The following is a 19363-nucleotide window of genomic DNA, read 5'->3' as shown; positions in this document are numbered from 1 at the left end:
AGGGAGGGAGAGAGGAGGAGATAAGAGGAGAGAAGATGAGAGAAGAGAAGATGAGAGGAGCCAAGATGAGGAGAAGAGGTGGGAGGAGGAGATAAGAAGAGAGAAGAGAAGAGAAGAGAAGAGAGAAGGGGGGAAGAGGGGAGAGGAGTCAAGAGGACAAGAGAAGATAGATTTTCTAAATAGTTTGAGCCAAATATTGACCTGCAGCATTATTTAGGCCTTGTAGACGAGCTGAGCCTGATCTGACTCGTTCCCTTGTTGGTCCTAAAGTCCCACTTCACCCACACACACTGTCACTCACGGGGCTCTGCAGTATCTGGGTCACACGTTTCTTCTGCTCCAGGATGTTGAAGTCTTGCCGTAGGTCTGGGGACATGTTCCTGGCTCTGATGTACTCGGGGTCGTTGACATCAATGCGGTCAAAGTAGCGCTCCTTGGTGCCTGAGGCGGGAGGAGGGGTCGTGACCACCTCCTGGTGACTGTTGTTGCTCATACTGGCTTCAGCCTGACACTCTCTGGTGCTGCCTTTTGTCGATCACCTGCAGACACACAATGGACCAGAGACACAGTCAGCTGCTGTAAACTATGAGCAAGACATCATAGACTCATTTGTACTTCCTCAAGGCCAAGACACATTTTTCTTGGATTTGGTCACATTTCATTTAAAGCTCCATTGTGTACATAAAGTGTGGGTATGTTTGTTATTACCACTGACACTGGTGAACAGAATAGAAATAGTAATAAAATAGATATGATTGGCTGAGTGGACCATCATTTAAGAAAAACACAAACAAATTACAGCCAATTTAGCTGCATGATATGAAAAATAAAACAAAAACACCATCATGGAAATAAATTATATAATTGCTCATCAATGGGCAACAGAAAGGGGAAATTGCTGAGTAAACAAGATTAATGGGATAATGGATAGTTCATTATTGGCAGATGATCACAATGTTTGTCCAACAGGAAATGGACAGTTAGATGGCAGTTTCATCTCGACAGTGACGCAGATGCATTTGTTCCATACACACAGACAACAGAGACTAAACCACAGTGCAGAGCCACAGGTTTTTAAAAGGACCACAGATTTGTTTGTTTTTAAGTGCTCCATACTTCCATTATGTTAAATACTAGGGTTATCATTAGTGGGTTACTTCAAGGCTTACTTTTGTGAGAGAAAATTAAAGCTGTTACCTTAGAATTAAGGTTTAGGCCTTTCATTTTCAAAACATTTCAGAAACAAAATAAGCAACTGTCCCGCAATGGGGGGCAGAGATACTGTAACTATATGCTCTTTTTAGACCCACTCAATTTGTCCATCCCTGGTATTTATTTATTTATTTATTTGGGAGGGACGGTGTACATTTCATTTCTACATTTCTGTAAATGCACCAGGTTTTGCAACAAGGCTAATTGTATGTGTATTCCCTGGACAAATGTTACATTGTCAGCCTAAATAAGACAGATTCAAACCTTATATTCAGAACTATTTACATGCACAGCCATTAGAACACATAAGCAACATTTACATTCACAGCAGACAGAGGCAATAGACAAATTCAGAACATTCTGCACATACAGCTTTGTGTAACACTCTGAGACTTAATAAGTTGCTATATCCACCGTAAAAGAACGATGTTACACCTGCAACACACCTTCTATTCAATAAGAATTAGGGCAGTGCAATGAATAGAATCCTAACTCCAGGGAACAGATAGTTCTCTATTTGTTGTGTTTCATCACAATGATTACAAGTATGTGTTGTTCTGGTTCGGGAAATTAATTTTGAAAGACATTTTAATTAGTTTTAAGTAAAATAAACTCTATTAATACATTTTGATGAGCAAAAAACCATGCTATTGTGTATTTCTGTGTAATATCGCCCAGCCCTGATAGATGGATGAGAAAACGGATACAGCGAGACAAAAAAATTTAGACACACTCCATTATCCAGAATGCATTGCAGCACTGTCTATGTCTTGTGTAGTCTCTGAGGATAAGCTGGGCTCACATTAAGGAGGGACGGGGTTTATGGCGGCTCCAGATGGCGTCTTGGCTTTAGCGAGTGGACAAGGAAGCCTACGGGCGAGCGGGCTCCTCCTGCTTTCCATCAGTAAAAGCTCAGTGTTCATCTGACGTGAGGCCAAACCAAACGATTGTCCCGCTGCCAGAATATGACTCCCCCTCCACACTTAACTCTTTATGGTGGGAAACGCAGGAGGAGGCCAAGGAAATGTGATTCTGCCCGACACACGCTGGTGAGGGGGTCAGAGGGCACGCGAAAGATGGGTGAGATTATCAGGGAAGGCACATGTTGGTCTGACAGGTTCAAGAAAGACGGACCAGGAACACTTTTAAACTGGAATCCATCGGAAAGTGCAGATGTAAGTAAATGTACTGGATCTGTCTGACAAGGGTAAAAACAGTGCCCACACAAGCCCCTTAATAAAATGTTTGATGACCCAAATCATAATAAAGACAATGACAAATTGGTACCCAGATACTTATTGAAGTATCGATAGGGTCAAATGTATTGACAGTCAGATACTAAAATGTGATCCTTCCTGAACAGTTTTAAAATGACCTTCAGCTTTATCAGATCTCATATGAAACCACATGGAAACCTAAAGAAAGTATTACGATTTAGTTAAAACTATTTTTATAAATGTGACATCAAATTGATATTGAGCTGATTATTAGTATGAAAATTGAGCTTTTAGTATGGCAACATAATTGATATATTAAGATACAAAATCTTAATATATAGAACTAATACAAGTCTTATATTATATTTCTATTTTTATGATTTATTCATATTATATTGCGTTGAAAAATACATTCTGATGTTTGTTTTAAAGTGTTATCATTGTGCTGTGAAATTCGGTATCAATCCTTTTCCTTAGGCTGTTGAAATGCACAATAACTTCTCGTTGTCCAGCAGTTCGGGCGGTCACTCTGGTGGGGGCGCGTTATTGCTTCAGGAGAACGAAACCCGAATCTGGTACTTTCCATGGCCTTATCAGCAGACACGCACGTCCACGGGATCGCTCAAACACTCCTTTCCAAACAACACGGCTCGCGCACAGAAAATGGATCAGATCTTAGCCAAATCCTCTTTAATTGAAAACAGCTGGACAGAGTAGGGTTACGCAATTTGGAATTCATCCCGCGCTCTTCGGCACCGCAATGAATATACGGCCGAAACGTGTAAAAGTGAAGGCCACCAAATGGATAAGATCATCGGTGGATCTGTTTCTGTCCGTTTTAAGTCCGCTCATGGCTAAAACCTGATGTCACGTGTGTTATTCGGGTGTCGGACCATTGTTGTATTGCACCAGCTCTGTCCGGGCGCGTGGCCTCTCCAGACCGGCCCAAACTGGGGCTTTGTAAAGGGATCATTGTCCTCCTCACTGCGGTCCAGAGTGGAAAGTACTGGTTTCTGGGCGTAGTTTCGCTAACAAATGACAAATGCGGCATGAAAATTAAATTGCATTATTGTGTTATTATAAATTGCATTATTGTATTATTATAAATTGCATTATTGTGTTATTATAAAATGCATTATTGTGCTGTTATAAAATTGCTTTGTCAAGTGGTAGATAATAACTTTCCTTCCTCGCGATCAAAAGTTCAAACTGAGGCTTGATTTTATCTCAGCAATGCAGTCCTGGTTTAGTTCTTATTGGTTCTTGCTTATCCTTGGCTTAGGCCTAGTTTACTGCTGCTTTTAACTTTGTGTCATGGTTTAGACTGATTTTCACTGAGCTTTATGACATTATGAAGCCCTAAACACATTTTTTCTGCTGTTTTTGTTGCTGTTAGGATTGATCCATTAATTTAGTTTGGTTTTAGATTGAGATGGGCGAAGCGGCGGGCGATATTGACACAAATTAATGCCCCGATAATGATAGTCAGACAACACCATTTCAATCCAAGAAATGTGTTAAAACATGTAAAACAGATGAGATTTGATTGTCAGACAATTGGAAAATGAATGAACGAATCGCAAATGTTCAGAAATATCACATTTTACACATTTATCTGAATGTTTTTGTAACTTTTTGGAGCATATTTTAGCACTTGATATCCAAATGTTTCTTGTGTATCTTCAAACAGATTCACGATATTGTCTAAAAAGCGATGGTGTCCATAAACGGGAGTCGCAGAGTGATTGATGTAAGCCCTGATGGTGAGACCAGCGGGGCGAGTGGTGCTAGACTCTGACAGCAGCCCGAGGCCAACAGGACCGCCTTTGACCCCGTGACCTTTGGCGAGCAACTGGCCCTTGGGTTCTTTTCCTGTCACTGCCCCCGAAACACATGCTGTTTCCATCCACGGGAAGTCTATTAAAACTTTCACCATCTACAAACACCCATTTAAAAGCTATTAGTTAAGTTGACCCTTACAAGTTGATGTTCGTCCAGAAAAGGTTATAATAGATGTGAGAACCAACTGTTGTAATATTGTCGTAGTAATCTGGGGTTTTTATATACATTTTTAAGGTGAAACAAACGTCTTGTATTGTTATTATTGTCAGAGATTGGCAGCAACTGTCCCTAAAACTTGAATTCAAGATGGAATATTTTGTACTTATATTTCACCAGCTTTACAGCTTGCAGAGTTGTAAATTGTCAAAAACAAAAAGCCCCACTGCCCCTTTAACACTTGGATACAGCCTGCAGCGCTGACAACACAAACTCCAACACCATAAGAGCAAGCAGTTCTTACTTAAGTCCCCCCCAGATCTGCGGCTCATCTTCCTGCCTGGCCTTGCCTCATATCACGCTTCATCTCGCCTTGTCTCAAGGATGATTATATTTCAAGTCATATCTTCCCGTCACCGGACATAGATCACACAACAAAATGGAAGCGACAAGCCGGGACAAGCCTTCACTGACCACCTCATGGGCAGCCATCCACTCACACATGCAAATACGTTTATCGTGGCCCGGGGGCAGCGTTAAAGTGTGGCTGCTTGTATCCCACCCCTAAAAATAGACAGTCTTCGGGGTTGTGTTACCACTACAATGACAACAATGCCAGGAAAGAATCTGGACATAGGCTAAGTTGATCTACTTTAGTAAAAGGCAGTCACAACAGGCTGAACGGGGATGGATCACGGTAGGGTCACAATGTGTTGATCTACTGTGTGTGCAGCGCTGTTCAGGAGTCTGATAACAAGCGTTTATTAGAGAGGGTTTATATCAATGTAGGATACGGCTGCTCGATTATGGCAGAAGTTTGAATTATGATTATTTGTCTTATAATTGAAATCGTGATTATTTCGAACAATTACTTCTACACCGTGAATGTATAATATTTTGTGATGACTGTTTTCCAGGCCACTGTAGATTAGAGGAGTGGCTTTTCTCCAGTTTTTGCGAGGGAAAACGAGCACATGTCATTCTGTATTTTGTAGTGTATTTTTGATAACATTTTTAAATTAAATCACAAGTTTAAATTAAATTACTTGCACGCCCATAATGTAGGAAAACAAAATCAAGATTAGAATCACAGATTCTATTCAATAAAATTAACAACATTAAAATTTCAAACTCGATTTCGATACAAATTTCAATAATCGATTTTGATTATTGACATCAATTTCAATACCACGATATTAATACAACACACTCGTTTTTAGATAGACTGTTATTGATGAATGTTACCATGTTGTCTTTCACAAAATTTGTCCAATTTTGTCTTGTTTAAGTGCTATGTTGTTGTTTTTTCAGTATAAATACTTGATGCTAATATTAGTACCAATTTGTATCTAATTTTTGATCATTTTGAGAACCTACTCAGAACAACATGAAGTGCAGGGATAAATATTTTAAAACACTTCTGGTAAAAGTGATCCACATCAAATAATTAACTCATTAACTTATTGTTGACCTGAGGCAAAACGAGCAAGCATGGCTGATACTTTTGCAATGTGTACATTAATGTCAAACATGTTGTTACCATTGCTCCAATTAGACCCTGTTTCAACCACCAAATTGTCCTTCTATGTTAAAACCCACACCAAATGCTCTTGCAACCGCACAGCCCTTTCCGTTCACATGCTGCTCCTCTTTCTACATTCAAGATAACCTGGGCTAATCTTCTCCTAAAGCCCACATTCGCTGCCCTGTTCCTGCCAAGTGTGTCCATCAGTGCCCCTGTCTGTCAGTGTGTCTGTGTGTGTGTGTGTGTGTGTGTGTGTGTGTGTGTGTGTGTGTGTGTGTGCGTGTGCGTGTGCGTGTGTGTGTGCAGCAGGGCAAGCGCGCCTAATACCTTGGAATTCCCCCCTAAAATTACAAATCACTTTTCGGCACAGTAATCTTTAGTGTCGTGCCCTGGCCGGAGGACTGTGTGCACAATCAAGAATCCCTCTCGGACAGTGCAATCACGCCGTGAAACCACTAACCTTATTCAGATTACTTCCTCCTCAGTGAATGGGAGAAAACAGACAGTGGTAGCAGGCGTCCATAGCAAAACACATGTCGCTGTCCAGTTCTGTTGGTGCTCGGATTCCAGAGCAGAGAGAAACGAGGGATCGAGGGAGAAGGGAAAGTCACAAAACTAGTCCGTCCAGGTGCGTTACATGTAAGCTCCTTGTATGGCAGAGGTGGGACCAGCAGAATGTGATCCCCAGATTCAAGTGAGCTCTGTGGCGTTGCACAGACAGAGAAGCGTCAACAGCTGTGAGTGTGTTAGGGGCAACAGCCTATCTGTGTGTGCTGGTGTGGAAAAGAAGCTAAAGGAACCACGTGACGCTGCTTAATCCCCCGCCCACTGGCTACAGAGATACACACACACGCACGCACGCATACACCAATGTGTGTGCAGACCAATCGGAGAGCAGAGCCACTGGGAAAGCTCCTCCCCTTCCACATCTCTCTCTCTTTCTAGCTCCCTCTCTTTTTCTCTGTCTATAGAAGTGTTTTTTCTTCTTTGATCCATTCACTTTTCTCTCTCACATTCCTCACCCCTCTCTTTAGGTCTTTCATTCAAAATGGCCCAAACCAAAAGGTCCACCCCACACCAGCCCATTAGAGAGCGAGCCTAAAATCAGAAGAACCAGTTGGGCGTAAAGTATTTTTAGTGGGACATTCACGATTATCAGCAATAGAACAAACAATGCCAACAGAAGAAAGTGCAATGTTCAAAAGAGGCACTTTTGTTTATCTAAACCTCTTAAATACAATAAAGATAACATTAACTGTAAGGTTGTAAAAGTCTGGTCTTGTAAAAGTATATCCCTGAAACTGAATGGTGTCATCAAGTGTTGCATAATGATCCCCAACGGCTTTTGGCAGCTAACATAGACATATAAATGATTTTGAATGACAAGAGCATACTAAAAGTGAAACTGTAAAAGCCTGACTCAGTAAACAGAACAGCAACTCTTTACTAACTCCCTTTTTACAGGTTTGTTTTTGCAGCCTATTCTAGGTCATGTTGCTGTAGTCCTCATTTATCCAGGCGAGTCACACTGTTTTTAGAAAATAAAACATTTTGACTTCCATCCAAAACTCTTCAATCTAAATAAAATGGTTTGAGAAACTAGCTACAGGAGGAGTTATAACGGAAACTAACACTGCCTTGTTGTGTCAGTTCAAATACAGACTGATACACAATACACAATGTTAGTCAGTGGAATCCCTCATTGGATATTTCATCGCATACTAGCAAATGCAATGTAATAACCAGGAATATTGCATAACAAACACCAACACTAAATAAGATTACTGCTATATATCTACTATAATGTTAGAGGCTACTGTTGTGATTGATGACATATTATCACAAACAAAATTTCAAATTATATGCAGAATTGGAAAAACTGTTTGTTTCAAATTAAAACATTTCCAAAGGGGATATGGTCAATTTGTTTTGGTGGATCTTCAGAACAGAATAGTGTGGAGGACACGGGACAACAATTCTTACACTCCGAGTACCTGAACTGCTTCTGGTCTATGAAATGTTATTATGGTCAAGATTATGAACCACAAACACTACAAATCTGTGGTCAATAAACCTGACCTGCAGTGCCGCGAGCACAGCAGTGGCTCAGTAATGCGACTGCTCCCTCTACTCAGTCGCTGCATCACTCAGCGTTTTCTGTGCAATCCCCTGGACAGAGGATGCCAGGTCTGACTCAGGAAATCAGCACAGGCCTGACTTCTGCACAATATCAATGTAACAAAGTAACAGCAACTACACACTTCTGTCAAACAGCATACAAAAACATGCAGCTGCCACACAATGCAAACCCAATTGTGACTGCAATATCTGACTGCACTGAAATGTAATGCGTCTGTATTAGTATGTGTGACATTTACAGTGTTCGCTCCATGACAAGCTACAATCTTTAATTTACAGTAGACAATAAAATATACTGGGAAATGTTGGTCGTGAAAAAAGACATAACATTTATTATCATTGTCGCCGAAAAGAAAAGCTGAGTCTAATGTATGTTAAAGTGTGGAATGTAAACTTCAATACCAAATAAAAGGCTTGATACCAATTTAGAAACGACAATGATGTTTAAAAATAATGACATTTTAAACACTAAACAATTCTACTTTCATTATGGTCGCTTCCCTTCAAAAATGACTGATGAAAAGTCCAATTGTGTGTTTCATGTTTATGTTTTCTCTAGTATCAATTCTTGCTCAAAAGAGTATCTATTTTTACAGTTGCATTCTTTTTGTGTGCACATTTCACACAACTATCAAGACTAAGAACCTGGAAACAATGCCAGCGTGAAGCTTTGTGGTCAGTAAAGTACAGTGTAGAGTCCTAATGACAGCTGATCCCGAGTGTGTGAGGTGTAAATGACTGTTGTTGCACGCCGTTGCCTCGATGCGTGACACATTACAGACAAGGCTGTGGAAAACCCTGGCAATTGTCTGCACGTTACCGTTGTCCAACCGTATCATTACAGAGGTCCGGTCCACCACCACGGCCTCGCCAAGAACAAACATTTACAAGCCTTTTTTCTTCCATAAGCCGTACTGAAAAACACACAGTGTAAATAGTGTTCTATCTGTATCACTTTGTGCCACTAAAACTCCAGTATCAAAGTTTCCACCGAAGAGCCGCTATGACGCGAGCTGTTCAGGAATGCACAACACATGAGCTAATTATTAAGACCATAGAGACCCCCAAGAACTGAAAAATGGACGTCCAGATAGTCCCAGAAGAGGGCAGACGTCAGATGTGGTGCAGCTTGAGAAAATAAAACCCTGCTGCTGATGGTTGTGGGGGAACCTCCTGACATGAGAAAAGCATTTGCTCTGTTTTGACTACATTGACTTGTAATGACGTTTGCCTCGAAGAGCAGGAAGGTGAAATGGTACCCCTGAGGCAAGAGCACTGACGCTCAGCAACGTCTAAAATAACTCTTGTTAATAGTCTGTCACTGTATATACAACAGTATTTCTCGGCAAGCTAAGGTGATTTGGGACAAGGACTGTTCTGTCTTTAACACAGATGCGACGCTAAGGCTCAACAAAAAAAACGTTCATCTTTACAAACACAAAAAGAACCTCCTCTGCAGAGACATGGCCTGATTTCACAAAGAACAGAGGATGATGTAATAATTAACAAGCGCAAGACGTGTTTGAATTCAATAAAATGGAACAAAACACTGGATTGACACATTTTTCAGACATTCGCAAACACAAATCTAGAACATATGAAAATTAGGCAAAAATGCATATTGGCAATTGAGATTTCAAAATAAGTGTCACAGCAAAGTATTTGGTGCTACTTTTATATTCCATTTATGTTTCAGACTAATCACAACGTTATTAAATGAAAGGTAGTGTATGAAATCAAGATTTGCTTCAACCTAAACAGAAATGTACATCTGGTCTACAAATGCTGATGATAATATCAGTGACATGTTTCTGTTACTGTATTAATCTCACTCTAATAGATTTGTGACTGTAAGTTATAAGCCCAATCGACTATAATGCATGTTGTGACACTGTGGAACATAAAACATGTGTCACCCATGTTGCCCTGCACTCATGGACCTGTCTAGTTTTACACTCGCCTGACGGTGATCCTAAGTAGGCACTAATCCGTGTTTGAGGGCTAAAGAGTCGTTTAGAGCGGCTAATGTTTAACGCTTCAAATTCACTTCCTGGAGCGCTACATAGAAACAATACAGTGTGTGTCTGTGCGGCTGGTCGCTTAGCAAAGAGGAGAAAGACAGAGCGGGCCCTTGACAGTGACCATAGAGGCAGGTGCCGCATAAAGAGGCACAATATAAAATGTGTTTGTCCCTTTGAGGCCTTGAATTCCTCTCTGACGGCTCATTTATCCTGATGAACACAAAACCGTATGATAAACTCACCGCCTCGACCCTGCGTGTTTAATGTAACGTTGTCTGCTTTTCTGTCCAGTGCAATTGCCCCTTTAATTAATACAAAATCATCATCTCGGGCCGTAATGGGCTTTGGGAATGCAAATCACTTCTGGTAGCTAATAAAGGCTGCCTTGTTTTATCTGACTTCTGAGGCATTTGACCTTATTAACTGAGACAAGCCTCTGTTCAATTAAAAGCACATTTAGGTCACTTCATTTAAGAGCCGCGTCTCCAGACAAGACGGCTTAATGTACATGCGTGCGTGGAAAGTTTTCATCTTGCCTCATAAGTTCCTGTATTCTCGACATGATCTGCTGGAGCTTCTGTTTACCCTCAGATCAGATAACACAGAGACGTACAGTGCACCTGCCCACTCCCCGGATGCGAGAGCACGCGCCCAAGTCACGGACAAAAGCGGGACAAAAGACAGCAAATCCAACACTTCCGCAAATAATGGCCCTGTATATTCAGTGTTCAGTTTGAAGACTTATCCCGAGCAAGTCCAATCCTGAACAAAATGTACAAGTACTGGACAGATTATTATTATTGGTGTGACAGAAACGAAGTGTAAATAGTACACCTGACTCCTAAAGTGAGCAAGTAAGTGTTGACAAGCATTATATTTCCTATCTGTGTGTGTAGTCGACTAAAGACATTCTTGGGGGTGTGGTATGGACTGGCAAAAGCTTTCTACATTGTTAGCAAAGAACCACTATGTATAAAGAAGAGTACTAGAAAACATGTAAAAGTCAGACTTAACTTTCCAGTAACTCCCAAAACCAGCTAACGCACTCCTTTCTGCTCTTGTGCATATAAATCCTTACAATCCTAATTAAATATTTGGTCTAGGGCTGGGCAATTCATTATATTTCCCATGGGGCCAGATTACAGCACTGCACCATTTTTATTATTTATATCCAATATGCATAAGCGACTTGCAATGGTACTATTTAACAGAAATATCGTTTTACTGAAGAAGATATGAAATAAAACAATATTGCTCTGTCACAGTGTCACTCACACCAGACTTGAACTACAGCAGCTCATGGCAACAGATCTAGAACTAGACCTCGTCCTGAACCTGAACCTTGCCCTGACCAAACATACTGTAGGTCACATCAGGCTAACACAACATTTTGAACAGGACTGATACTGGCACTTTGACAGAAATGATCATTAATTTGCACTGTTCCAGTTCAAATAAACCAATAATAAAAAACAAATTATAAAAAAACACAGATTATTGACCATTCACATTTCAAATTATAACAGACAGACAGAGATCATAAGAAATGCCTACATTTTGAGCCAGTCACAATCCCTGTAAAAGAAAAAGACAGTTGTGATATAAACGCCTCCTTAAAGAAACAATACAAGCTGTTTTTTTTTCTCTTCCGCTCGACACAGACACAGAGGAAAATTAAAATTAGCGTTTCAAATTAAACTTGAAATGACATAACAGCTGTAACTGAATGTAACTACCAGTATGTTCCCCATATTTATTGATATGATGCTCTTAACATCCGTTCAGCATGAAAACAACACACAGCTCTGGTGAATGTCTGAAACCACGTGTTAAATCAATATTATCCTCTAATAGATCTTTCAGAGTGAGCAGACGACGTCCCTGTTGAGACATTCAGTAATAAATACACCTCTGCCGTTGATCCGTGCCATGCATTTTGGCTGAGATTAACAGCTGAGGAGCAACAAGTGTTTGACCGAGAAGTCAAAGTGAAATATAGCAGGACGACCACTTCTTTGTGCAAAACATTCATTCGGATGACCTGTAATTCCTATTGCACTGTCTCAGAACAAACAGGGTATAAAAACGTGGTATCAGTTGAACGTTTCCTCCCACATTGTACCATTTCGCCCAGACCAAGTAGTAATAGCTACAAATGCAGAATGTTATAGTCCTCTGTCTGAAAAGTAGCCGTGAAATAAGTAACTGCAAGCTACTGTCTAAAGTTCAGTGGTGGAAAGTACAAAAATAATAGCATTAGTACTAAGTCAACAAATGATTGTTAAAGTGGATACTTTTGGTTTTGAGTTCAAGTCTCCGGCTTCGAGCAAACAAAAATATACAAATAAAATATCTATAAACATAGAGCAACTGATTGACTAAAAATTCAGCACAATTCTTCCAAACTCACCACATTTTACCCTTTAATTATCTGTGCAATATACTTTTACTTTTTACTCTAAAAGTACATTTTAAACAACAATACAAGTATTTCTAAAACAGTGTCCAGATGAGTACAACTGAAGCTTTTGCTACAACAATAGAAGTACATTTTTCAATTGATTTAACTTAAAATAGTACAGTTTTTGATCCTGTATCTGTACTTTTGGTTACGTAACACATTTAAGTACTTCTTCCACCACTGCTAAAGCTAACATAACACTAAAGCATGCCCAATAAAAGCATAAATAGTCCATCTTGTATAGTTCTAGGGACCTCATGGCCAAAGTGTGGCTCAGTTATGGGGACAAAAAAGGGGGCGTAGGCCAAATGAGTAGGCGGGTCCAGTGGGACAGACCAATTATGCAACCCAGTGAAGCAGACACATCCAATGTCCAAGTCTGATGAGGTCATGGTGCACTTTTCAAGGCCCATCACTTTAACAGAGCTCTCCCCGGTCTCCACAGCAACGCCAAACAAACACCACGAGCCCGCCGCCAAAAAGAGGAAGAATCTGAGGTCGGGGAGTGAAAACAAACACAAAGTCTAATGGAAAAGTCTAAAGTGTAAATCGGACTTTGGCAGATGTTTTGTGGTACACAATTCTCCGGATTCTTGTTGTCATTTTGAGCAGATTTAAAGATCAAGAAGTGCAATTACTCAATACAATCAAATCAAATTAGGTAATAAAACATTATGGTAACAACGGCTTTCATAATGACTGACTCTAACATGACTTAAAAAAATGAATTATTTTCTGACAGTATAAAAGATATAACATATAGATAAAATACAATTTAATAAAATGCACAGACAATAGGTTTAAGATTTTCAAATCACATTTAGCATGATCATATTATATACAGTTAAGCCATTAGCACGTGTTTTGGGGAAGTTCTATTGTTCATTAAATTGGACTGAGATCAATAAAACGTGACTGTTTCTAGCATTGGTGTTCCACTTGACTATGTATTTAAAACTCCTGCCATTGACACAATACATGGATACCTTAGTTTGGCTCATACTGTTGGGAGCAGGAAAGAAAACCATTACGAAAAAATGGAAGCCACCAACAATCTGGACCCAAATATAACTGACATTTGAAAAATGGAAAAAATTACCTTTGGATTTCATTAGAAAATTAATTTAATTTTAAAGACATTGTGAGACTTTTTTTTTTTAATGTTCCGTAATGAGTTTTGGATGTCCTGTATTCTTGTTTATTTGTTTGCACACTCTCTGTGTCATGTGTTTTATGTATTTTTCATTTTTTTTGAATGAAAAACACTTTTGTCTTTGACATAATGACCCATGTCCCACTCAAGCGACCACACAAGGACCAAGCAGGTCTATTCAGAGATCTAAGAGCTTTCTATTCAGAGATCTAAGAGCTGCCAGAGAACAAGGGACAATACGGCTTTGAATAGAGGTAAAAAGTAGTTTCTGGGACTGAACGGCCTCTAAGGTCCACCACAGTCCAAGACGCCCACATCCGCAGATTAAGTGAGCTCCTATAGAGACGTTTGGTGAAGAAACACCTGCTTTTTCTATAGGGTAAAACACAGACATGCTCAAATGTATGAGGAAGAATTTAGTTTAATTGCCATCTACTTCAGTGCTTGATAATCTGGTCAGCATTAGGTAAACAAAACAAGTTCAAACACAGTTACGTAACACTTTAAGGTGGTTTGACATTTTTATTCCACTTTTCAGGACTGTAGGATAGTTTCTGCAGCAATATATTTAAAAATATAATGCAACAAAATATGGCTGAACGATTTTACAACTTTGTGATTTATGTGTTATAAATATAATTCAGTTCAAAGTTGACATTTTGTTTGCTTAGTTAATTTGCCATTTGTACTTTGAAAATTGTATTGGAAAACGTGTGCAAAAAGCGCACAGTAAAACACGTCCAGGAGAATTGACCAAAAGACTGAGATATGAACTGACGAACTGCAAGAATCACACTTTTTTTTTTTTATACCTGGAGCCCAACAACAAAAAGTTGAAACACAAAAAAAAAACTATTTAAACCAACGTAGAGAGTAAATATTAAAGATTTAGATATAGGAAACCCGAATTAAGTACATTTCTCCATATGTCCTCTGCATTAAACCCACGTTTCAATCCTGCGAGAGCAACAGGTCAGAACAAATGTGCCACCACTTTGTGTGCTTCAGCTCCAGAACTTAAGTTAAGTTAGCAGGGACTGGGCTTTAAATGTAGTGATATTTCTAACAGACTGCCCGTCATAGATTAAAATCATTATCATCATATGTTCCTAACAGACCATATAAAGTGCAATGTATTCAAATTCTCTGGAAAAAGGCTGTAAATCTGTATGCTATTTCTATCAGAGGCCCGGGGTTGGCACATGGACTGTACGTCAGAGGCCGGGCCCCTGCGATGATCTTTTGTTTAATGTAAAAGAAAACTCCAGCCATGTCACTGCGGCAACAGGAAGGTTTGTGTGAGCTCGTCTCTGTCACCACACTGCGCCATGACCTCCTCTGTCCCAGCTGACCGCTCCGTGACACGCTTTCAACGCTCAAGGCCACAAGACAACACATCCGGCCCTGTCCCATCTCCCAAACCCCCGGGACTCCATTTCAAAAACACAGCGTCCATCAGGGAGCGGAAAGTGGCAGCGAGACAAGCTGACGATCTGTGCATAAGGTCGGCCATCTTGTTGCCGGGTGATAGGGGACTTCCTCGCTCGGAGAGGATGGACACAGATGAAAGGAGACATGTTTTCCTCATAAGTGATTTTCCATTCTCCTTATATGATGATTAAATACAAAGTCGGATTATTGAACAAGATTTGTGATTACAATTGTGAGAAGAAATGTTGCGATTTCACGAATAGTCACGATTATTGACACCATGAAGAAACAACAGTCAAATCATAAACTCATGTTCATTCACATTGTCTAAAAGTGTATTTTCTGCAAGTTAAAGTGACATAAACGGCCAGACAAAAAGCACTTTACGTTAAGGTTTATTTTTTTGGAGAGTAGTTTGAAATAATGTACTTACTTTTTTCAGGCGCAAAGGCGATATTTGACAGGACAGTCGTATAGGAGGAGAGAGAGGATATAGACATTCGCAAATGGTCAAAGGCGGGAATCAAACCCACCCCGAGCCAAAGATGTGCAACGCCCTTAACCACTGCGCCACCAGAAAGCAATTACTTATTTTAGCTTCAGCAAACACTGTCATTATTATTATTGATTTGTTTTTCACAATTACTGTACTTTGAGACCTGAATAATCAGTATCGATTAATCGATTAAGCAACCAAAATATCAAAACGTATAAGGTAACAAAGACTTGAAAAATCTTGTATCGTTTTGAACATTTAGAACATCAAACACTTAAAAAAATGTACAGAGGTAGTAAATTAAATATTACATTTTTTTAAGTTTATGTTTTGTCATCAGGTCTAAACTGTCCTCTTGAACTTATTAAGCTTAAATATGGGGTCAGAAAACTTTAACAGCCCCAGTGACATTCAGGCATCACTTCCTCTTCTGGCGGTCAGTGAAATTAATCTCATCTCCTGTGTATGTGTGTATGTGTGTGTGTGTGTGTGTGTGTGTGTGTGTGTGTGTGTGCGCTTGCGTGCGTGCACTTGCTTTAAGGAAGACAGGCTTCCTGACGGATGTACGCTCCACTGAGAGTAAAAAGGCCAGAAGTCATGAGATTTTGGTGGTCTTTAAGTGCATCATTTAGTGGCATTTACCCATGTCCAACGTCCTCTGATAGGAGCACAAGGAGTTTATTTCAGAAAACTTCAGCTAAAGGTGGGCAATATATTGAAATGTAGATAATATTGTGTATGTTGTTTTGAATTCAACATTAGAATATAGAATAAATGCTACCCGGTGGTCGAGTGGTTAGGTCACAGCACACATATGCCGGGCTTCAGGTGCAGCCGGCCGCGGTGTTGTGAGCTCGATTCCCGACTATTTACTGCTTCTCTCTCATCCTCTATTTTACAGTACTTTCCTGTCAATAAAACCTACGGGCACAAAAACATTTTTTAAAATATATAGAATGAATAGTTTATAGGAGAAAAATGTCAATGAAAACTGAAGTATCAACTGAAGTTTTACAATTTCTGCATTTTTGTGTTTAATTTCACATTTCGTCTGATGATTAAACCTCAACACACACATTTAAAGACACGTCTGTTGGATTGACATAATATTGTCTGACTATCGTTATCGGGACATATTGACATATTCCTTGTCGATATTGTCCACCCCAAACTTCAGCATTTATTTAGAACAGGACAATTTAATTCAATTGATTCAACATTGGACAATTTAGAATCCATCAAACTGAACGATCACCTGGAAGGCCTTTGCACTCTGTGTCTGTGTTCTCCGGCCTCCACAATATCCACATTCACCTTTTCTGCTTTCTACATGACCAGACAACATTTATAACTTCCATGAATCCTTCTACCTACCTTCCTTTATTATTGCTATAAAAAACAACCTATCTCAGAAGATTTGAACCATGAAACTGAACATTACAATCAAAAGAGAAAAGCTCAATTTAGACAATGAAAACAAATGCATGTTATTTGTGAATGAATGTCTGTTTATGTGTCTGTGTCAAACTGGCCACTTCGGAGCGACAAAAGATGATCCAAATAATCCAAATTATTGCCTAGGTAATATGAGACTGTGTTTATATAACTTCAATAACTCAAATCGAGTACACATGACCGTACACTGTGTTCCTTGTTCCATCACTATACTTTTTGTATATTTTTCTTGTCGGGACAGTTGTATAAATTACGACACACTTCTCTGGTGGTGTTCAGCTGTTTCCTCACACACACTTTACACACTCTAACACAACCCCAAGCAGACACAAACTGTCATCTTTCCCGGACAGGACGAGCTCCAATGGGAACCGTCGACCACCTTGGCAACTCATTGTTTCTGATGCCAAAAGAGACACGGAGTGAGCTCACCAGGAAGGAAAGGTGCTGACCAAGGACAAGGACGGGATTGAACCACTTCAAATCCTTGTCATAATTTCTGTTCATGTGGATGTTTAAAGGTGCAGTGTAACTTAACTGCTTGAATATTCCACATTATGGCAAAACACATATCTATATGGCATGTTTTCATTTACTACATGTGTTTCTATTGCTCAAAAATACCTTGAGAAACATGACTTCTTACAGTGAGCATGGTCCCCTCACCACAGATCCGACTAGTAACCCTGCTCGGTGGTGATACTTGTCTCCATGGGGGTAAAAGGCTACACTGTGAAATGTTCCAACAACTCTGCTATAAAAGACATAATACACAAGTACATAAGAAACCCATCAACTGAAATGTCCCTTGCCAATAAATTAATCTTGGCTGATTTTTATCTATTTAATTGTATTGGTTTAAAATGCACATAATAGTTCTGCCAAGAGGTCACATATCAGGTTGTGTGGGGAGAACAAATGGTATGAAACTGTCGCCAAGCCAAAATGCAAATCACTGCACTCACTCACCAGGAAGAATTTGTTTGGATAATTTTAGAATGGAAGAGGAATGAATGTACGGTAATGAAAACTACATCAACCTGCCTGAGCCTGAGGCGTGTAGAAATGTGGGAGCAACTGACGCAGTACAGTTTGTTTTATAACAGTGATCACATTTGTATTTGATCACCACCGTGTCATATCACGTTTGGTAGAAAAGGTGGACACGTACTTGCAATAATACCAGTAGTGCTGTGCAATAAATTCAGTTTAATTGTGAGTCAGTCATTTTTCCAAACGTCCAGCCTTAATTACTACCACAACAAACTATTTACCCAAACAAGCAAACTATTTTAAAAGCTGAGACAAACACCTTTGACTGAGGCTGAGCAAAATAATATGTCTGTTTGCCTTAACCCGACCGACCCGGTATTAAACTAGCCGACTGAAAAAAAATATATCAGCATTTTATTTAAAAAACGTCAAAATATTTTATTTTTCAATTATTTCGCCGACTCACCAACCGGTCTTTCCAAAACTGCCGTGTCGAATATTTTTATCACGTTGGTAAACCTATTTGTCATCCCCAAGGACTGATATCGCATTGCGCAACACATGTGCGCCTTCACATTCAGTCCTCCACATGCGACTGTAACAAAACAGAACGCGCGCAAGAGTCGTTTCATCGCCTTATACAAGTTGGTTTGCCTCTGTCGGCGCCACTGAAGTGTCCATAGTACATGTCATGCTCTATCAGGGTGTGAAATTTGACTTACGCAATGCATTCTGGGATTGAAACACACCCAGCAGCATCATCACAACAAACATGGCGGCGCCCGTGTCCCCTGCATGTTCCCCCGCTCGCATTCGCTACCAAAATAAAGGATAACGGCGTGCAAAAGGTCGATTGAAATATCTTAAAATCGTGAGATTTAGTCTCCTGATCGGGTTGAGAGAGACGTTTTCCGTCATTGACTGTTGAAGCCTGACCCCTGGTGGTCACTCCGAGTAAAACAATCTTTTTTTTTGCCTTCAAAGTAAAAAAAATAAGAATTTGCCTACCGTCCGACCCACTTGAAAAATGTTGACTCGGGTTACAGCAAACAGACAATTTATTTGGGGTAGCCTGATTAAAATCACATTGAAATACTGTGTACCTCATTTCCAAACCAGGAGCTTGTGCGAATGAGAGTTTGGTCAGATGTGAACACGCAGCGTCTAATGTCACAACTCAATTAGTCCGTGACCTATTGGGGACACAACCCCAGGCTACACACAGAGTCGTGTCACATTCATTTGGACTGATCAAGCAGGAG

At 39.9% G+C, this 19363-nt stretch overlaps 2 protein-coding genes across 5 annotated transcripts in view; both read right to left on the bottom strand.

Annotated features, from left to right (window-relative positions):
• Positions 1–19363, bottom strand: part of crebbpa (CREB binding protein a) — a 347948-nt gene that overhangs the window by 111122 nt on the left and 217463 nt on the right. The gene's annotated exons all lie outside the window — the stretch shown is intronic.
• Positions 1–19363, bottom strand: part of add3a (adducin 3 (gamma) a) — a 62217-nt gene that overhangs the window by 31326 nt on the left and 11528 nt on the right. For 2 of the 4 annotated variants that reach the window (XM_072462377.1, XM_072462379.1), the window contains exons 1-2: positions 6413–6720; positions 302–539 (exon numbers count right to left, since the gene is read on the bottom strand). In XM_072462377.1, coding sequence (XP_072318478.1) covers positions 302–493 — 192 coding nt within the window. In that variant the 5' untranslated portion in view covers positions 494–539; positions 6413–6720. Of the gene's footprint in view, positions 1–301; positions 540–6412; positions 6722–19363 lie in introns of those variants that run through there. The other 2 variants (XM_072462380.1, XM_072462378.1) reach the window with 2 other exon arrangements.

Source organism: Eucyclogobius newberryi, unplaced genomic scaffold (genome assembly GCF_026437365.1).
Source record: "Eucyclogobius newberryi isolate DKJ021-1_F unplaced genomic scaffold, fEucNew1.0.hap1 SCAF_4, whole genome shotgun sequence".
NCBI classification, from domain to species: Eukaryota; Metazoa; Chordata; class Actinopteri; order Gobiiformes; family Gobiidae; genus Eucyclogobius; species Eucyclogobius newberryi.
The sequence above is the reverse complement of the archived record's forward strand: the minus strand, read 5'-3'. Positions and strand labels throughout refer to the sequence as shown.